At 45.0% G+C, this 17,642-nt stretch overlaps 1 protein-coding gene across 2 annotated transcripts; it reads right to left on the reverse strand.

Annotated features, from left to right (window-relative positions):
- Window positions 1–10: 10 nt before the first annotated feature.
- CTSH (cathepsin H) lies at window positions 11–17,642 on the reverse strand. 2 transcript variants are annotated; one of them, XR_013833129.1, is made up of 13 exons: window positions 17,485–17,642; window positions 16,111–16,142; window positions 14,434–14,539; window positions 14,265–14,335; window positions 10,423–10,527; window positions 9,057–9,143; window positions 7,661–7,716; window positions 6,936–7,017; window positions 6,770–6,838; window positions 6,028–6,134; window positions 4,790–4,915; window positions 165–2,748; window positions 11–121 (listed from the first exon to the last, which is right to left on the reverse strand). XR_013833129.1 is itself a non-coding variant. In XM_079953594.1 (12 exons), exons 1-12 carry the CDS (start codon window positions 17,561–17,563, stop codon window positions 2,673–2,675), a joined length of 996 nt encoding a protein of 331 aa, XP_079809720.1. In that variant the 5' UTR covers window positions 17,564–17,642; the 3' UTR covers window positions 11–2,672. The 2 variants fall into 2 exon arrangements, 1 of the variants encoding a protein (XP_079809720.1); XM_079953594.1 differs by having other exon boundaries at window positions 11–2,748.

Consider the following 17,642-nt stretch of genomic DNA (forward strand, 5'->3'; position numbering starts at 1 on the left):
AAGACCAGCATTTTTTAAAGTATTATTAATCCAATGAGCCTTTATTTGTCAAAACTAGAAACATCATCCTTACAAAAATAATCAGGCTTTTAAATGCAAAGAAACTGTTAACATCCCGCCCCTCCTCCCCGCAAACCAAGGGCAGATTACAAGATGCAGATTACAAGATCCCTGATGCAGTGTTTTAGCAAAGAGGACAGAAAAGCTTCCGGGAATTTGCACTTCATTAGGACTGTTAAAGGAACAAGGGGGCTCTGCCATCTTCATGGGTGTAGCCAAGATTTTTGTTGGGGGAAGCAAGACTTTGTTGAGGGCAGGGGGAAGAACGGATGTGATTGGTAAGTTAGTTAAGCATTTCTATTGTTTTACTTGGCTAAGACCATGACGATCATCATCATCACCTACAGGAGCCAATGATTTTATTGCTATGGGCTTAAACACAGGATTAATGTAAATAAACTGTGTAAAAGGCAACTGATTATTTCAAATAAGCCAACATCTTAAAGATTTCTTCAGCATTACAATATTAACACCATACAGGAGTTTCCCAATTCAAGCAGAACAGTTCAAATACTGTAATTTTAAAAACAATCTGTGCAAAGACATTACCACTTGTTATACAAAATTGGGTTATATGTACATAAATGTGCTCAGGAATAGGTGTACAGATAAAACATGAACCAGGCAAATCATCAGAGCAACAGCAAGGCAATCTTCAGCCTCAAGTTGAACTGTGAGACCCCTCCAAACTGGTTGCAGGAAGTTCTAGATAAAATCACTCCTTCACAGTCCACAAATCTTTACACTTGCAAGCACTCAATTAAACATGTCAAAAGACAATACTGTACTTGAATGGGGCTGGTATGTGTCAATAATCTCTGACATCAAGGTTTTCACCTTTTCAATAAGATGCTTGACCTGGAAAAGCAATTAGCAGGTATTGTTCAAAACTCTTGAGCGATAGACTTGTAAAAATGTTGAATAAACACAAAACCCTGAACATGATCTGATTTACATGTACAACCCACATCTGTGATGTTTGAATTACGGTTTTGATTGGTCTTGGCTAAGGGGCTGGACTATTTCTAAAGTATTTTAAAGTTGTTTCTCATTTTGTTCTAGAATTCTCACCTCCCTTGCATTGGGGGCATGGGTGGAAAGAGACTCTCACTTGCAAACAGAACAATAAAGAAAAATTCAGCCTTGTCTGGGTTTTGTTCTTTTTGTGATCAACAAGGCGATCCCTTGCTCAAGGGGAGGGCTGTAAAAGTGCCCCCCTTGCTAATCTGTACAACAGATTGGTTTAAAATCAAGCCAGCTCTTCCACAAAGGCTTCTTATTGTAGGATTCTGATAACAAAAGCTGTGCAAAATGCTGGGAATTGGGAGATACGAAGCAGCTTGAGCTGAATGAGAAAACCAAGCTTTTTGAATCCCACCATCCCTTACCACTGGTCCTGTTAGCTAGGGATGATGGGAGTCGTAGTCCCAAAATATCTGGAGGGCCAAGTTTGGCCATGCCTGCTCTAAGCCATGGGTAAGCATCCGGCCCAATCACCTCCTAAATCTGGCACTCAGCGTGTTTTTACATGAGTAGAATATGTCCTTTTATTTAAAATGCATCTCTGGGTTATTTGTGTGGCCTGCCTGGTGTTTTTACATGGGTAGAATGTGTGCTTTTATTTAAAATGCATCTCTGGGTTATTTGTGGGGCATAGGAATTCATTCATTTCCCCCCCCCAAAAAAAAATATAGTCCAGTCCCCCACGAGGTCTGAGGGACAGTGGACCAGCCCCCAGCTGAGAAAGTTTGCTGACCCCTGCTCTAAGGCTTCCAGAGCATTATACCACATGCCAGCTGAATTCACTAGAAAGGCACTAGAAAGACACTCAACCCTTGTGGTGGGGAGGGGGGCAGCAGTGGGGGAAAGCAGCTGATAAGCAACAATAGTGTAAAGTATGGTAATTGGTCAGAACTCAGCATTTCTTGGCATATGGGTTGAGGCCTCACTGAGGTTGCTGAAAGGGAGAGAACAGATTTCAAGTCAGTCACTAACAGGTGTTTCTGGAAAGCAGAAAAAGTGGAGTTGGGACACACAGAGACAAAACAATGAGCCCAACAACAAGTTATCTAAGGGTGTAAAAGGTACACACGACCCCCAGTTATGGAACTTGTTTTCCCCACCTTGTTTCAGTTGGTCTGTGTTCAGACAGTAGTTAAAAATTTGTCCGATTGCCTTCAGAACATAAGTGCAATTGGCCTACCTAAATTATTGCTGGCTGTGATACATTAATTTTTACTGGATTTTGTTGCAAACTGTGATTTTACTCTTGGTTTTAGTGCTGGATTTTTATGATTGTGTGAGCTGCCCTGAGCATGTGCAAGGGCAATGGTAGGGAATAAAGAAAATCTTAAGAAAAGGAGCATGATTTTGGATAAGCTGAGCAACTGTGTTAGAAAAACAAGATACACAGGGAACTAGGAAAGTGCAGCAACTTGGGTCAAAAACTTTTTCACAGTATCAGACACACATGTAGAGCAGGTGTGTGCTTGAAAATCCATTACAAGATAAATTGCCCCGCTTCTTGGCTCCAATGAACTTCATTCCAGCTTCAATTTTCAGCATAGTGACCCATCACTACCAGTTCTCTGGCACCAAAATCCAGGCCAGCTTTAGACAAGAGGGACTGGGAAAGATGCACAGTCAGCAAGGCCACACATGTTCTTTCCACGTTCAATATAGAAGTATCTAAAAGAGAAAACAGGTTTTCATTCATAGGCATTGCCTTATCAGGGAGGAAAGTACACAAAACCCTTAAGGGCAGGTAGGGCTGTGGCTCAGAGGTAGAGCTTGTGCTTTGCATGCATAAATTCTCAGGTTCAATCCCCAATGGCATCCTCAGGTAGGGCTAGGAAAGGCTCCCTGTCTAAAACCCTGAAGAGGCACTGCCAATCAGTGCAGACAACACTGGGCTAGATGGACCAGTGTTCTGACTTGGGGCTCATCCAGACTTTTGCTTGTCCTGCAGCTTTCCCCTGAGAAAACACAATCTTTACCTCTGAATCGGAGCAAACATCAATCGTGCTTTCTACGAATTAATGTTTGCTCCGATTTAGAGCTGGAGAGCTGGTTTTCCAGGGTGAAACCATCGAAGCAAAAGCAAAACTGTTCAGACCTGTACTTTCTAGGCACAGGACAAGTGGAAGTGTGGACAAGCCCTTGATCTAAGGCAGCTCCCTACGTTCCTAAGACTCTATTTGACAAGGTGTGTCTTGGAATGCTTGAGGCCTTCCTAGAAAATTGGCCTGATGCACCCTGACCATGAGAAGCAGTTTGAAGGATGGTGCTTCTCTTGATTAGATTAGTTCAATTTATTAAGTGTCTCACTTCACACAAAAGAGTCTCAAGGCAATTTACAGACCTAACAGCAGAACACTATGCATTAAAAATCCATTAAAATGAAACAAATATACAACAGTGTTCTTCCACAAAAACCAGTCAGCAAAATAACCACCCCATTACCACAAGGCTGAGTACCAAAAATAGATGTCCAAAAGCCAGACCATTAGCGCTGTCCAAATATCTGAGAAAATAAACCCATCTTTGCCTGGTGCTGGAAGGATAACAAAATTGGTGCCAGAGGGGCCTCAGGGGAAGGTATTCTGCAACTGATGGGCCACTACACACAGAGAAAGGCCTCTGATGTTAATCTGAGGGTCTGGCTGGATAGGTTCATATAGGGAAATAGGGTCCTTAAGGTACTGGAACCACAAGCCCTGCAATGCTTTGTGGTTCAAAACCAGCACTTTGGAATTGGGCTCAGAAACAAATGATCAGTCAGTGAACCCAGGCCAGAATTGCTCTATGTTCAAACCAGCCTAGTCCCAATTGGTGGTCTGGCCACTGCATTCTGTACTAGCATCAAACAGTCTTCAAAGGCAGCCCAACATATAACACATTGCAGTAATCTAGCCTAGAAGTTACGGGAGCTGATACTGCCAGCCCCAAACCCTCTTTTGCCCCATATCCCAGCTGTCTAATGAGAATGAAAATTTTAATAACAACAACAACAACAACAATGATGCTCCTGGACGACATAGACACATGTGCATAGGCAGGATTAAGATGTTACAACAAACTCCAAAGAATCTTTTGCATTATAAATCAGATTTTGGAGAAGGGGCGGGGTTTTCATGATGCCCAAGTAAATCTTTAATATTTATGGCCTGATCGAGTCTAATGAGAGCTGGCAGGGAGGATCCTTTGTGGGCTTTCTATGGATGGAATTGGCGACCTAATTCTTGATATTATTATCCTCAGCCCTGAAGCAAGCCACTAGATGGTGCCAGAGAATCAGCTAAGAATCCCAAAACAGTCATTAAGTCTAGCTATATATTTCTGACTACAACTCCCACCAGCCAGCTGGGGCTGATGGGAATTGTAACCCAAAACATCTGGACAGCACCAAGTTGGCAAAGGTTGGTTTATTAATAATAATAATTTTATTATCTGTCCTTCACCCTAAGGTACCAGTGCGGGTTAAAGTCTTAAAAACCATTTAAAACAACCAGAAGCTGTATAATGAAGGTGCCAGACAAACCACTGTGGGGAGGGCATTCTACAGCTTAGGGGCCACCACAGAGAAGGCAATCTCTTGGGCCGCCGCCACCACCACCCTATGCCTCTGAAAGCAAAGGAGTTACCAAAAGGCCATCTTCTGCAGATCTTAGCATCTGAGAGAGTCTGTAGCTAAGGAGGTGGTTTCAGAGACTAAAGAGGAATACTTTACCCATCCATGCCCCACGAGGGGCCCCAGGAATTTTTGACAATCCAGTACAGAAGGCCATTCTCCTCTCCGTAGCCTACAGCCAGGACAGCATGATTGACTTTGTCTGGAGTTTTCTCACAGTGTTTGCTGTAGAAAGAAAATGATTTTTAAAATTTTTTTACTGTGTGTTGAATATTGAACCTACTGTCCAGGAAACCTACGCTTGCAGAATCCATGAGAGGAGGGGCCATGCAGTTTCTGCTTAAAACCCTCCCATGAAAGAGAGCCCACCACCTTCGAAGACAGCCCCTTGCGCTGTCCAGCAGCTCAGACCATCAAGACTGAGGCTTCCTAGTGTTCAATCTCAGTACTTGTTCTTGCAATTTGACCCTGTTGCTCTGGGTTGTACCTCTGGAACAAGAGAAAACTAATGTGGTCCATCAAGGATGGGGATCTTGTGGCCTGAGTGCAACTCCAATCACTTTTTATCAACAATGTCTGGAGGGCCAAAGGTTCCCCTTCCCTGACCCCTACCCATGTAAGAGCCCTTCTATATATTAACAGCCCTTCAGATTATTAGACCCCATCATGCAAAAATACCCAACTTCTCCTGCCACCTTTCCTCCTAGGATTTGGTCTCCAGGCCCTGACTTGCTCTCCTCTGAACACATCATCCCAGGGTGCCAAGGTACTTCTCAAACTGGAATGCCCAAAAGTGTTATGCTAAATTACTGTTTTATTTACAGTATATGCTGCTTTCCCAAGGCAGCTCTAATACAACAATGCAAATACAGACGTGATACAGATTCAAAACATTTCAACAGTAATTAAAACCAAACACATTCATGTTCCTGCCAAAAAGGCAAAGAACTTTCCTTACAAAAATGTTAAGAGAGAAGACAAGGATATGAAGCAACATCTTTGCCTTATAAGTGTCCCAGACTGGGGTGGGTGGGTGAGGAAAGGCTGGTGGACCCTTGACCCTGATGGCTTCAGCAGTCTCCAGGTGAGGTCATCTGACCAAATCGGAACAGACTGAAGTAACCCAGGTAAGAGAGCAGATGAAAAGTCAAGCATCTTTTCCTGCTCTCCCTTCTTTGCTCGACAAACATTGAGTCCTCATGGAGCAAACACACAAATGCTAACATGCCCTGAAAGATGCAAGATGAGCTACGGGGCCATAACAATGACCCTTGGCATTATCTATAAACCAGTCCCATTGCACACACACTGCCTTGTTCACAGCTCAGTATATTCACCTGGTGTAAACACCTTTCTTGTATAACATAAAGTCGTCTGTCACTTCAAAGGCAAAGCTCAATGGATTGTACCTCCCAACAGCTTCCACCATGCCTTGCTCATCATTCTGGAAGGAGAAAGTCATAGGAGCATAAGAAGAGCCTGCTGAATCAGGCCAGGGGCACATAACATCCTGTTATCACATAAGCCAACCAGATTCCTGTGGGAAACCCACAAGCAGGATTTGAGCACAAGAGCACCCCTCCCTCTAGCGGCTTCCAGCAACTAGTATTCAGAAGCAATGATGCCCCCAACACTGGAGGCAGAGCATAGCCATTGATAGCCCTCTCCTCTATGAATTTGTCTTATCCTCTTTTAAAGCCATCCAAGTTGGTGGGCATCACTGCCTCCTGTGGGAGTTCCAGAGTTTAACTATGTGCTGCGTGAATAAGTCCTTTCTCTTCTCTGTCTCTGTCTTAATATGCAATGCTTGGCCCTGGCTCAGCAAAGGCAGAGGAGGGACTTCCCAGGACACAAAGCAAACAGTGGTGAGACTCGGGACCCATTCCTTAAGGGCCAGAGAAGATGTGCAAAGTAGGAAAGTACTAGCAATCCGCCACCCACAGCCAGGTGTTTTCTGTTTACTGTTACCCCTCTTTCTAAGAAGGGGCCGGACAAGTTCAAACGTCCAGTAGAAGTTCAGTTACATTTTATTTTCACCTCTTGGGAAAAGCAAAATGCATGGCAGGAGGAGTCACTCACCAGCGTAATGTTGACGACTTTTTTGACGAATGCAATGGCCTTCTGACCTTGGAATTTGCAGGTCCCATTCTGTGCATGAGACAAGGGAGGCCCATTAGAGATGGCTCATTGTGGAGGGCAGTGCCTGCCCTCTTCTACTCTGCAGTCCTACTCCTAGCAACAATACCTGTGCGGTGTATGGGTAGTCATCCTCCCCCATCAGCCCTTTGTTGTACAGGATGTATTCAAACGCCTGGCTAGGGAGTCCCCTGGGGAGGCAGAGACACAACAGCACAAATCAGCCTGCTCATTCTGAGTTACTCTCTTGCTATGGAGATTGAGGAAGGTTGTGGGAAGGGGGATGCAGGGGATGGAACACTGAGTTTGAAGGTATTACTATGCTAAGGAAGGGCTGAGATTACTCAGAAGATTTTTTGGTGGGGGGTTGTCTCCCAGATGCTGCTACTTACGTATCTTTCATAAAAAATCATAAAAATTATATGCAGCTCGATTGTGAAAATCCCCAAAGCAGTTTACAGAAAAGACAAAACCATAAGAAAAATTAACAATAATTTAACACTTTCAGGAAGTTAAATTACAAAGAGACTAAAAAACAGATTAAGACTTGCATTGATGTTTTAAATGTCTAAATAGGCTGATCTAAACAAAAATGATTTCAGCTGGCACCGAAAAATGTCCAATGATATCAAGAGGCAGTGAGTTCCAAAGTGTAGGTGCTGGCACACTAAAAGAATGAATATTACAAACGCAGAACAAGTTACTTGGCACCAGTGTCAGTTCCGCCAACCAAAGTGGGTTGAGTAGGTGTATATGAGGTAAAGTGGTAACGCATGTAAACTTGTAGTAACTTGTTAAGGGCTTTATATACTAATAGTAACACCTTGAACTTACCCACTACATCCATGGTTGTTGAAGGCCTGAGCACAGTCAACCAGTTGCTGTTCAGCCTGGGGGAGGGAGACACTCCTGTATTCATTTATAATTTTATTTGTGTACTGCCTTTTCACACAAAAAAATAATAAATAGGCTCATAACAGCTTACAGCAAAGAAAACAGGAATGCATTTCAAAATCAAAACAGTGCAAAAACAATGTTATAGTAACATAATAAAACAGGACAGTAGCAAATATAAGAACATACAAAAAAAATTCAGTACTATAAATACACAACGTGTGACCGGAAAGTTTGATGAATGGTCACAGAAATCGGATAGCGAGAAATATTCAAACATACAATCGGCACTGGAAACCCACAAAATGCTCACAATTGTGTACGGAGATGAAGCTGTAACTCAAAAGACAGTGTATGAGTGGTTTAAGCATTTCTGTGAAGGGCAGCAAACCATTGAAGATGACCCTCAGTTTGGCAGACCGTCGACAAGCAGAACGGCGGCAACGATAGAGTTCATGAGTTATTGATATGGGATCGGCATTTCTCCGTCCAAATGATGACATGTTCCGCATGAATCATTACTGAGTTGTCCCACCCTCCATATTCTCCCAATCTGGCCCCACTGGATTTCTCTCTTTTTCCAAAACTGAAATCTGCACTGAAAGGGCACAGATTTCCCAACATTTCACATGTCCAAGCTGCTGTGACGAGGGAACTGAAAGCAGTACAAAAAGAGGACTTTTCCAGAAGTTTCCAACGAACGTTGTCAATGGTGCATTGTATCAGAGGGGGGCTACTTGGAAGGCCTGTAAGGTTGTAGGTTCAAATATTTCTTGCTGTCCGATTTCTGTGACCATTCACCGAACTTTTCGGTCACACCTTATAGAAAGATTACATTAACTACAGCCTGAGAAGGGTTTCTTCAAACCCTGGTTTCCAGGTAAATTGGCCTTCACCTAAAAGTAGGAAGTAGAAGCCTGTCCCTTCTAAAACCTGCATTCAATTAATCCAGGCATAGGCAAACTCAGCCCTCCAGATGTTTTTCTTGCTCAGGGAGATTTGTCCACAGCCAGAGAATTAACTGTTAATTAACTTGTAACGCCTGCCTCTGGCTGTGGACAAATCTCCTTGAGCAAGACCTTCAGCTTTTTGGCTGTGTGTTCCTGCACGTACATGAGCTTTGCTGCTTTCAGCTACTCTAAATGCATGTTGAGCTTCTGACATTCCCTTTTTGCTGCCGTAGATGCCCAGTCCTTTTGTCTCCACTTGGTTCTGAAGAGGCAAGCCACTTTTTCTTAACCCGGATGTAGCCTAGACTTTCATGAGGTTAACACAGGCCACACAGACATGGAATAGAGGGAACCAGATAGGCCAGAGTTCAACAGGGGAGCCTTACCAGGTCCAGTAGCTTTCCTGTTGCAATGGCAATAGCAGACTCCAAGCACCCAGTGGTTGAGAAAGTCCAGCAACTGCCACAGGGACCCTTGAGGAGGAGGGAGAAGTCAGATGGATGGAAGAAAGGAAGGAAGAAGACTGGTTGACTGAGTTTACTTACATATGGCGCTTTTCCACAATAAGTTGCACCCAAAGCAGCTTACAGCAAACATTCAGAACATCAAAATACAGCTCATTGGTCATATAAATATACAACATACAGAGCAAGTCAGTAAATTCAAAAATGACAAGGAAGGGGAAGGCATGAGAAAAAGCAACAACTCGCTTCCCACAGGTAAAGGAAGGCACAGTGGCTTGGTTTCACACCTAATTCTAACCCATGGTTTGTTCAACAAACCAAAAGCTGTGCCACAGATAGTCAAACCAACCACGTTTTGTTCCTCACAGCTTGTTTTCCAGCAACTTGTGCCTTTGTAGTTTGGTGAGCATCTGGGGTAGGGGAGCCAAACAAACCATAGTTAAGGAAAGGGGCTACATTCCCATGTAACACCAAGCCCAAGGTTAAGCCCAAGGGCTTAAGTTGACATCAAACCATGGCTTCAGGTCGTGGTTTGTTGGCAGTAGAGAAACTATAGTTTACGCATAACACTGAGCCGTGGGTTAATAAACTGTGTTTTAATGTTATGTGCAAACCAAGTTTATATCTGTAGCACTATCCCAGGGGTCTGCAACCTTTAAGACAAAAAGAGCCACTTGGACCCGTTTCCGAAGAAAAAAAAACTGGGAGCCGCAAAACTCGTCATTATAAAAATAACTTTTTTGTCACTTTTTCATTATTTCTTTGTTTGACCCCTCAGAATTACTCCTCCTCATAGAAATAAACGTTAAATTAACAAGTTACCTTTTTGTGTGTGTGTGTTCTTCACTCCCCTTCAAAACAGTGACCAGCGTACATGCCCCCTTTCAATGCAGTGACCAGCGTACATGCACCTTACAATGTAGCGGGCGGGCGGGAAGGTGACGTCGGGACGGTGCGTGACTAACGCACGCACCGCCCCCATGCGACGTCACAGCCAGTACAGCGCCCGCCACAGTGGGGAGTGTTGGGGCACACAATGCACCTCCTCCCCTCGCTAGTATCCGCCCCGGAGCCGCAGCAAAGGTGTAAAAGAGCCACATGCGTCTCCGGAGCCATGGGTTGCAGATCCCTGCCCTATCCCTTTCAGCAAAATCCTTAAGAAAACACAAGCCCACAACTGGAATTACATTTAAAACCCTTTTGGGCCTCCAGTGGAAACATATTTTCAATTGCTCTGTGGGACCAACAGTTGAGGGCGGGAGAGTGGCCTTCAGGATCAGTTCCTTACCTGATTTTTCACAGGTGTCACAAAATTTCCTTTCTTCCTCCAGTCTATGGTTTTTGGACATGCCCCACCACGGCTGATGAAGTTGCCAATGGTGGCTGAGCAGTTCTGGAAACAACAAGAGAGCCCTTCACTCAGCTGGCAGCTGACCTTCTTCACACACAGAAGCCCTTGAGGCACAAGTGGTGAGTGTTGCCAGGTTGGTTGGCCACAATCCACTGTGGCACATCAAATAAGAACAGGGGCTTTGAGGCCAGAGGAGTCTCTGGCTCAATTGCCACCTCTGCAAACCACCATCTCCCACCTGCAGCCTCACATCAGCTGCAGGAGCAAAATAGTATCAGACACCACCACCAACATGAATTCACCATATGACGCTTGGCAACCCTTCTCCATATATTTCCCCTTATTTTTATTACAGTATTCTCTTATTATTCTTTTTATTACCTTCCATAGAAGGGACTACACTCATTATATGTGAAATAAGCCTACTGGGAATTGCAATAATGACTTGAGAGTAAAATTCACAAGTAAGTTGGCTAGCCTGTTTTTTCCGATTCCAGGGTTTACAAAAATATTTTTCACTTTCAGTGCATTACAGAGCAAAAATAAGGCAATGAAATAAAACTGCTCAAGTCCCTATTTTTGAAAAAACAAAACACAACCCCAGAATTTTATTGCTTACAGGAAAGTATTTTTAAAGCCTCTATTTAAAACACGCAATCTTCCTCCTCCAGACTTTGTGTGTTTCCAGGATGTCTTATTTTTAGATGGTTAGAGCTCTATTTTCAGAACCTGAATGCAATTTGGGTAATAATGTGTTCTCAAAATGCAGTACTCCATATTTAAACTGGGTGCTCGGCCACTCCCCATACAGCACCTGCCTGGTCCATGGGATCCCCTGGCACGTGAATGTGGCATGCGGAGGTGAAGGAACCTCCTGAAATGCCCCCTGGGTGCTGGGTCCTTGCTAATCCAGCATCACCTTTAATTTCAGGCTTGAGATAGTATAAGTGAATCACTTTGACTGTTATGTACTGAAGTTCTCACCCTGGGCCAGCAGGGGGATACTGTAGATAGTTTTCACTCAGGTCCACTGTAACGGTTGTAAGGGGTTACTTGTGCGTAAGTTGCCTTCAGTTTTGGTCAGATTGCCTGCCCAACCATGCTTTGGCTGACAGCTCACACTCCGTGGCCGGTCAGTCACTTGCAGAATCCGCCAGTGGACGTTTCTTGAACCTCTTCCAGCATAAGAGCTGTTTGACGCCAAGTCTCCTCCTACTTTCCCTGCGCGGAACTCGTCTGCGCAAGTAAGGGGAAGGCAGATGCGTGTCAGCGCTCTCCCCACTAGTCTCTGGTGAAGGGTCTTGGAGCCCTGTCTCCAAATCCTCCATCTCCTCTTCTCTACTGGTGTTACGCTGAATTCCTTCCCCCCTGCTGGTCCCCTCTCCTGCATCGTTTTGGAGCCTTGCCTCCACCTCTCGCTCTGATGTCAGTTCCCTGACATCCACATATGCAAGTAAGGGATTGAAAGTGACATTCAGTGATTGGATAGTTACAGAAAGTGGTTACTGTTGCGTTCTAGTGGAGCTCTATATAAGCAGGCCGGCTGAACCCTTCAGTTCAGTTCAGTTCTGACCTGTGAATAAACAAGAGCTGTTTGAAGAATCGCTGTGTCGTCTGATATATTCACCCACAACTTAACACTGACCACCTGAAAAGGGGCCATATAAATACTAAGTCCAATGTTTATCCTTCGGAAAGAGAGGTGTAAAAACTCAAGTCTTTTAGCACATACTGTACACTTTGGAACTCCCTGCCAATTGACTGTAATTTTGCTGTAATTTTTTATTTAGGAAAGCCCATCCAGGTATGCTGAATGTTGATCTGTGTTCTAATCTGTGTTTAGTTTATCCCTGATAATTTTAATTTACTGAATGCTTTAAATAGTCATTTTAACTGCCTATATATGAATTTTATGAAATTAAAAAATTAAATACAGCACGCACACACACACTATTGTTCCAGCTGTGACAGGTAAATTTTAAGCTCTGTTATATCTTCTAGAGCTTCACACCAAACTGATGTTCTTCCTTCCTTTTTCTTTAGGACAATGTGTTTCTCCTGCTCTTCTGAGAATTTATTCTTTCTATACGGTTGTGAAAGTAGAAGAGCACAGTCTTCTTTTTGGCGATCACTTATAGCCAAGTAAAATTGTCTTCCATAAACACGGTTTTAACAATGAGTCCGTAAGTCACTGTGGAGGCCAATTCTGGATCCACACGTCCTTCGACAGTGGGGACATAGGTTTCCGGGCGGGAGTTGATCACAGTGTGGATTGCCAAGCGTGCCTTCCTCTTAGTGTGCTTCTCCCTTGCGTCCTGAGTTTGAGTATCTTCAAAGCCTATGACGCCTTTGGTAAAGGCTGTTATCCAACTGGAGCGCTCGCAGGCCAGCGTTTCCCAGTTGTCGGTGTGTGTTTATACTACATTTTTAAAGATTTGCCTTGAGAGAGTCTTTAAACCTCTTTTGTTGAACACCAGCATTACGCGTTCCATTTTTAAGTTCAGAATAGAGTAGTTGCTTTGGAAGACAATAATTAGGCATCCGCACAACATGACCAGTCCAACGAAGTTGATGTTGAAGAATCACTGCTTCGACGCTGGTGCAAAAGGCACAAGTTAGGACCTATTAAGCCCTATTTGGCTTGGGCCCAAGCTGTCTGAAGGATCATCTTCTCCCATACAAAGCTGCCTGGGCTCTGAGATCTTTGGAGGAGGCCTTTCCCTTAGTCCTGCCATCCTCAGAGGCATGCTTGGTGGTGACATGGGAGAGGGCTCTGTCAGTGACTGCTCCCAGGCTTTTGAACTCCTTTCTTAGGGAAATTAGACTGGCTTCCTCCTTGTTGCCATTCCGCCAGCATGGGAAGACTGCTTTATTTTGACAGGCTTTGGTAAAGGGCTGCTTTTAAAAGGAAAGGGGTTTAATACACTCGTACCTTGGAAGTCAAACAGAATCCGTTCCGGAAGTCCATTCAACTTCCAAAACATTCAGAAACCAAAGCACAGCTTCTTATTGGCTGCAGGAATCTCCTGCAGCCAATCGGAAGCCGCAGAAGCCCCGTCGGATGTTCGGCTTCCAAAAATAGTTTGCAAACTGGAACAGTCACTTCCAGGTTTGCTGTGTTCAGGAGCCAAAACGTTTGACTTGCAACGCGTTCGGGATCCAAGGTACGACTGTATTGCTGTGCTGTTTATACTATTTGCATTTTTGTGTATTTGATTTTAATACATTTTTAATTCTTTTGGAGTTGAATTGCTTTTTAACCATTATCTGTTATCTGTTTTTAGCTTTTGGCGTTTTATCTGTGTTGCTTTAATTTGGGTATGCCACCTGGAGTCCCATTCTGGGGCAAAGGAAGGATATAAATAAATAAACATAATAATGAGAACTACGACAATACATTTATGTTGGTATGCTGCAGTGCATTGCTTGCTGTGAAACTGAATCTCCACCCCCACCCCTCCCGCCACCTGCTGCAATAAACAGATGCACTGGCATTCAATCCCAGGCTTTGTGTATGGGTCTGGCTTCCTGGATTTTGAACTTTCTTAGATGCATTCTCTGGGGCCAAGGCACACAGTCAATCCATGTAAGAATTCCCCTCTCTTGCACAAGCATGCTTAAGCACGTGTGAAGGACGCACACCTGTGACTTCTGAGAGACACGTGCAATAGAGAACATGGCAAGGACGCAAGCCTAGGATTGCATGGTGAACCCCCAAGCATTCCTTGTATGATGGGGGTGGTGGGGTGGGGAGGGAAATGGCAGGAAGGCGCATTTACCTGGGGTTCGCGCCAGAGATACTTTTTCCTGAATTCAGCAAATGTCATGTCGGCAAACTGGTTCAGACCCACTGAGGAAAGAAGGAGAGAGAGAAGAGGGAGTTGTGAAGCCAGGCTTGCAGTCAACCTTGCCCTCTTTTAAAAGGTATCTCAAGAGCAGGGTCCGTACTTTGGAAGGTATGATTCCCAGCATTGTGCTTCTCAATCTTCTGTTTGTTACTAAGGAAGATCTGAAAGCGCCGCTGATACTCCTCCGGGCCATACTGCTTGTTGTTCTGTGGGAGAGAGGAAGGACACAGCAGCTGCAGGACACAGAAGTGAAAGTGCAACCCTGGGCAGATTTAGAACAGAGAAGTACCTCCCCCTCCCTTGCTCACAAACCGCACCTTCTTTGGAAGTCCCCCACCCCACTTCAATCTGAAGTATCCATTTCAGTCATGGAACTGAGACATGGGAACTGGTGGCTGATGAGAGACCAAGGCATAAGCTGCCTGCTGTGATGCAGGTGGTGAACCTGTGGCTCTTCAGGCGTAATTTATTCCATTTAGTACCACTACTACTATGTATGGAAGTGAGAGCTGGACCATAAAGAAGGCTGATCACTGAAGAATTGATGCTTTTGAATTATGGTGCTGGAAGAAACTCTTGAGAATCCCATGGACTGTAAGAAGATCAAACCTATCCATTCTGAAGGAAATCAGCCCTGAGTGTTCACTGGAAGGACAGATCGTGAAGCTGAGGCTCCAATACTTTGGCCACCTCATGAGAAGAGAAGACTCCCTGGAAAAGACCCTGATGTTTGGAAAGATTGAGGACACAAGGAGAAGGGGACGACAGAGGACGAATGGATGGACAGTGTTCTCGAAGCTACCAGCATGAGTTTGACCAAACTGTGGGAGGCAGTGGAAGACAGGAGTGCCTGGCATGTTCTGGTCCATGGAATCACGAAGAGTCGGACACGACTAAACAACAACAACCACCACTACTACTATTATTAAATTTCTATACTGTCCTTCATCCAAAGATCACAGGGCAGATTGCAATATAAAAACCATAATAACAAACAAAACCATAACCCTGCCCCAACCCAGTTTAAAAGGCCACTGATTGCCTGAGCTGGTCCTGTAATGAACAATTCTTTGGCATGGGGTCCTCTTGGCCACATGCTCAAAAAATCTAAAATTTCAGTTTTTATTGCATGGCTATATGTATGACTCTAGATATATTTTTATGAACAACAGTATATCTTAAGTATTTATTATTATTAATAAATACTACTACTACTACTACTACTACTAATTATAATAATAATAATGAGAGATGCTCAGAAACCAGTTTGTCATCATTTCAGACCTAGCAACTGGCTCACTGGGGCTGCATGGCTTTGCACCTTTGTTTCCAGGCAGGCAGGCAGGCACCTGTGTGGAAAAAAACACACACAGCTTAGGCCACCCTCCCTGGGGGATTGAATAGGAAGGGTGAGGTGCTTCCTGGAGGGAAGGAAATGAGCTGCCTTTTACTGCATGCTGAAAGGTGACAAAAGGAGGTGGCTGTTTGGAAGACAGTTATGCAAAATGCTGACTTGTGGAGATATTTCCCATTAGTTCCAATTTAATTCAAAGTGACTCTCTGAATCCAGCACTTTTTGAGAAAGACCTAAAAAATCCCTCGGGAGGGAGACGAAGGCGGCACTTGCTCTCTTCCCTACCACTCTCCCTTGAAAGTCCAGCAGGAAAGTGCCTTCCAGTGGAACCAGGCCAAGGGAAAGTGAAACAGGCCTTGAGCATAGGGGGTTATACCTAACTTTGGGGGAGTGGCGGCTTATGAATGGGCAGGAGGGCCTTACCTGAGACATCCATGTCTTGAAGAGAAATTCCTCTGTTGAGGGAAGAAGAAAAACACAAAATGAGAGACTTTAAAAAAAGAAATGGCAGATCCGCACCATACATTTAATGCACATCCAACTCCCCATTAAGCCACCGAACGTCTCCCAAAGAATCTTGGGAATGGTAGTTTCCCCTTCACAGAGCTATAGGCTGTAACAGCCTTAACAAATGACAGTTCCCTGAAGTCTTTGGCGGACGTCATCTGCTTTCAGTGTGAGCTGGATGTGTATTAAATGCTACCCTAAGCTACTAATTAGCAAGATTCTGTTTCACATCTTATTATTAGCATTTACAGGCTGAGTCCTTTAAAAGAGGCCCGGTGGATACAGAGTACAGTGGTACCTCGGGTTACATACGCTTCAGGCTACAGACTCTGCTAACCCAGAAATAGTAACTTGGGTTAACTTTGCTTCAGGATGAGAACAGAAATCGTGTGGCAGTGGTGCAGCGGCTGCGGGAGACCCCATTACCTAAAGTGGTGCCTCAGATTAAGAACAGTTTCAGGTTAAGAACGGACCTCCAGAACAAATTAACTTTTTAACCCGAGGTACCACTGTACCGTACACATGTTCCACGGGGCCTCTTTTAAAAGACTCACTCTGTATATCCTGCCTATCTTGCAAGGAGCTCAAAATAGCAAGCATAACTACTTTATCCTCACACAACCCTATGAGGTCGGTCAGGCCCAAGGTCACCTAGTGAGCTTCATGGCTGTGCGGGGATTTGAACCCTGCTCACACAGGTCCCTAGTCCGACACTCTAACCACTACACCGCACATTATGCACAGAAGCAAGCTGCACCTCCGCACACCCCTCGCCCAGGAATATGGTGACCACCCACTCAAGTTCCTGCCATCCCAGCCGGTGAAGGGAGACAGAGAAGATAATAGTATAATAATGAATAATTCCTTATTTATTAAATTTGTATACCGCCCTTCATCCGGAGATCTCAGGGGGGTTCACAGCATAAAATACAAGATAAAAACACAAAACTCTGAGCGGGGGGAGGCAGGCGCACTTTGACTGCTCTCCCACTATCGCCTCCATTTTTCTGCGGGCGCTTGAGGACACGCGCGCTCCTGGCCAAACCCTCCGAGGGCGAAGTAGTGAAAGCGAAAGGGAATGTGGCGTGGGGAGAAACGGGGCCAGGCGCGGAGGCTCCTACGTCCCCGTTTTTCTTTCACTCCCCCAGATAGAGGTGCGCTTCTTGCGCCAGCCGCCCCCTTCGGAGCCCCCCACAAATCGTCACCGGCTCCTCCCCCCCTCCTCCTCTTGGGGGAGGGGTCCTGGCTCCCTCTCTCGTGCCCCCCACCCGCGCTCGCGCTCCGCGGTACCTTCCTGGTGGCTGAGCAGGCAGGAGCCGAGCGCGGAGAACACCGCAAGCAGGAACAGCGGCAGCAGCTGCGCCCGCATCTCGCCCGCGGTGGAGACGGCCGGAGTCGGACTGCGAGCCTCGGGACGCCGGCGGGGAGGAGGAGGAGCAGCAGCAGCA

This window comes from Podarcis cretensis (assembly GCF_951804945.1).
Source record: "Podarcis cretensis genome assembly, chromosome: 14".
Lineage (NCBI taxonomy): Eukaryota > Metazoa > Chordata > Lepidosauria > Squamata > Lacertidae > Podarcis > Podarcis cretensis.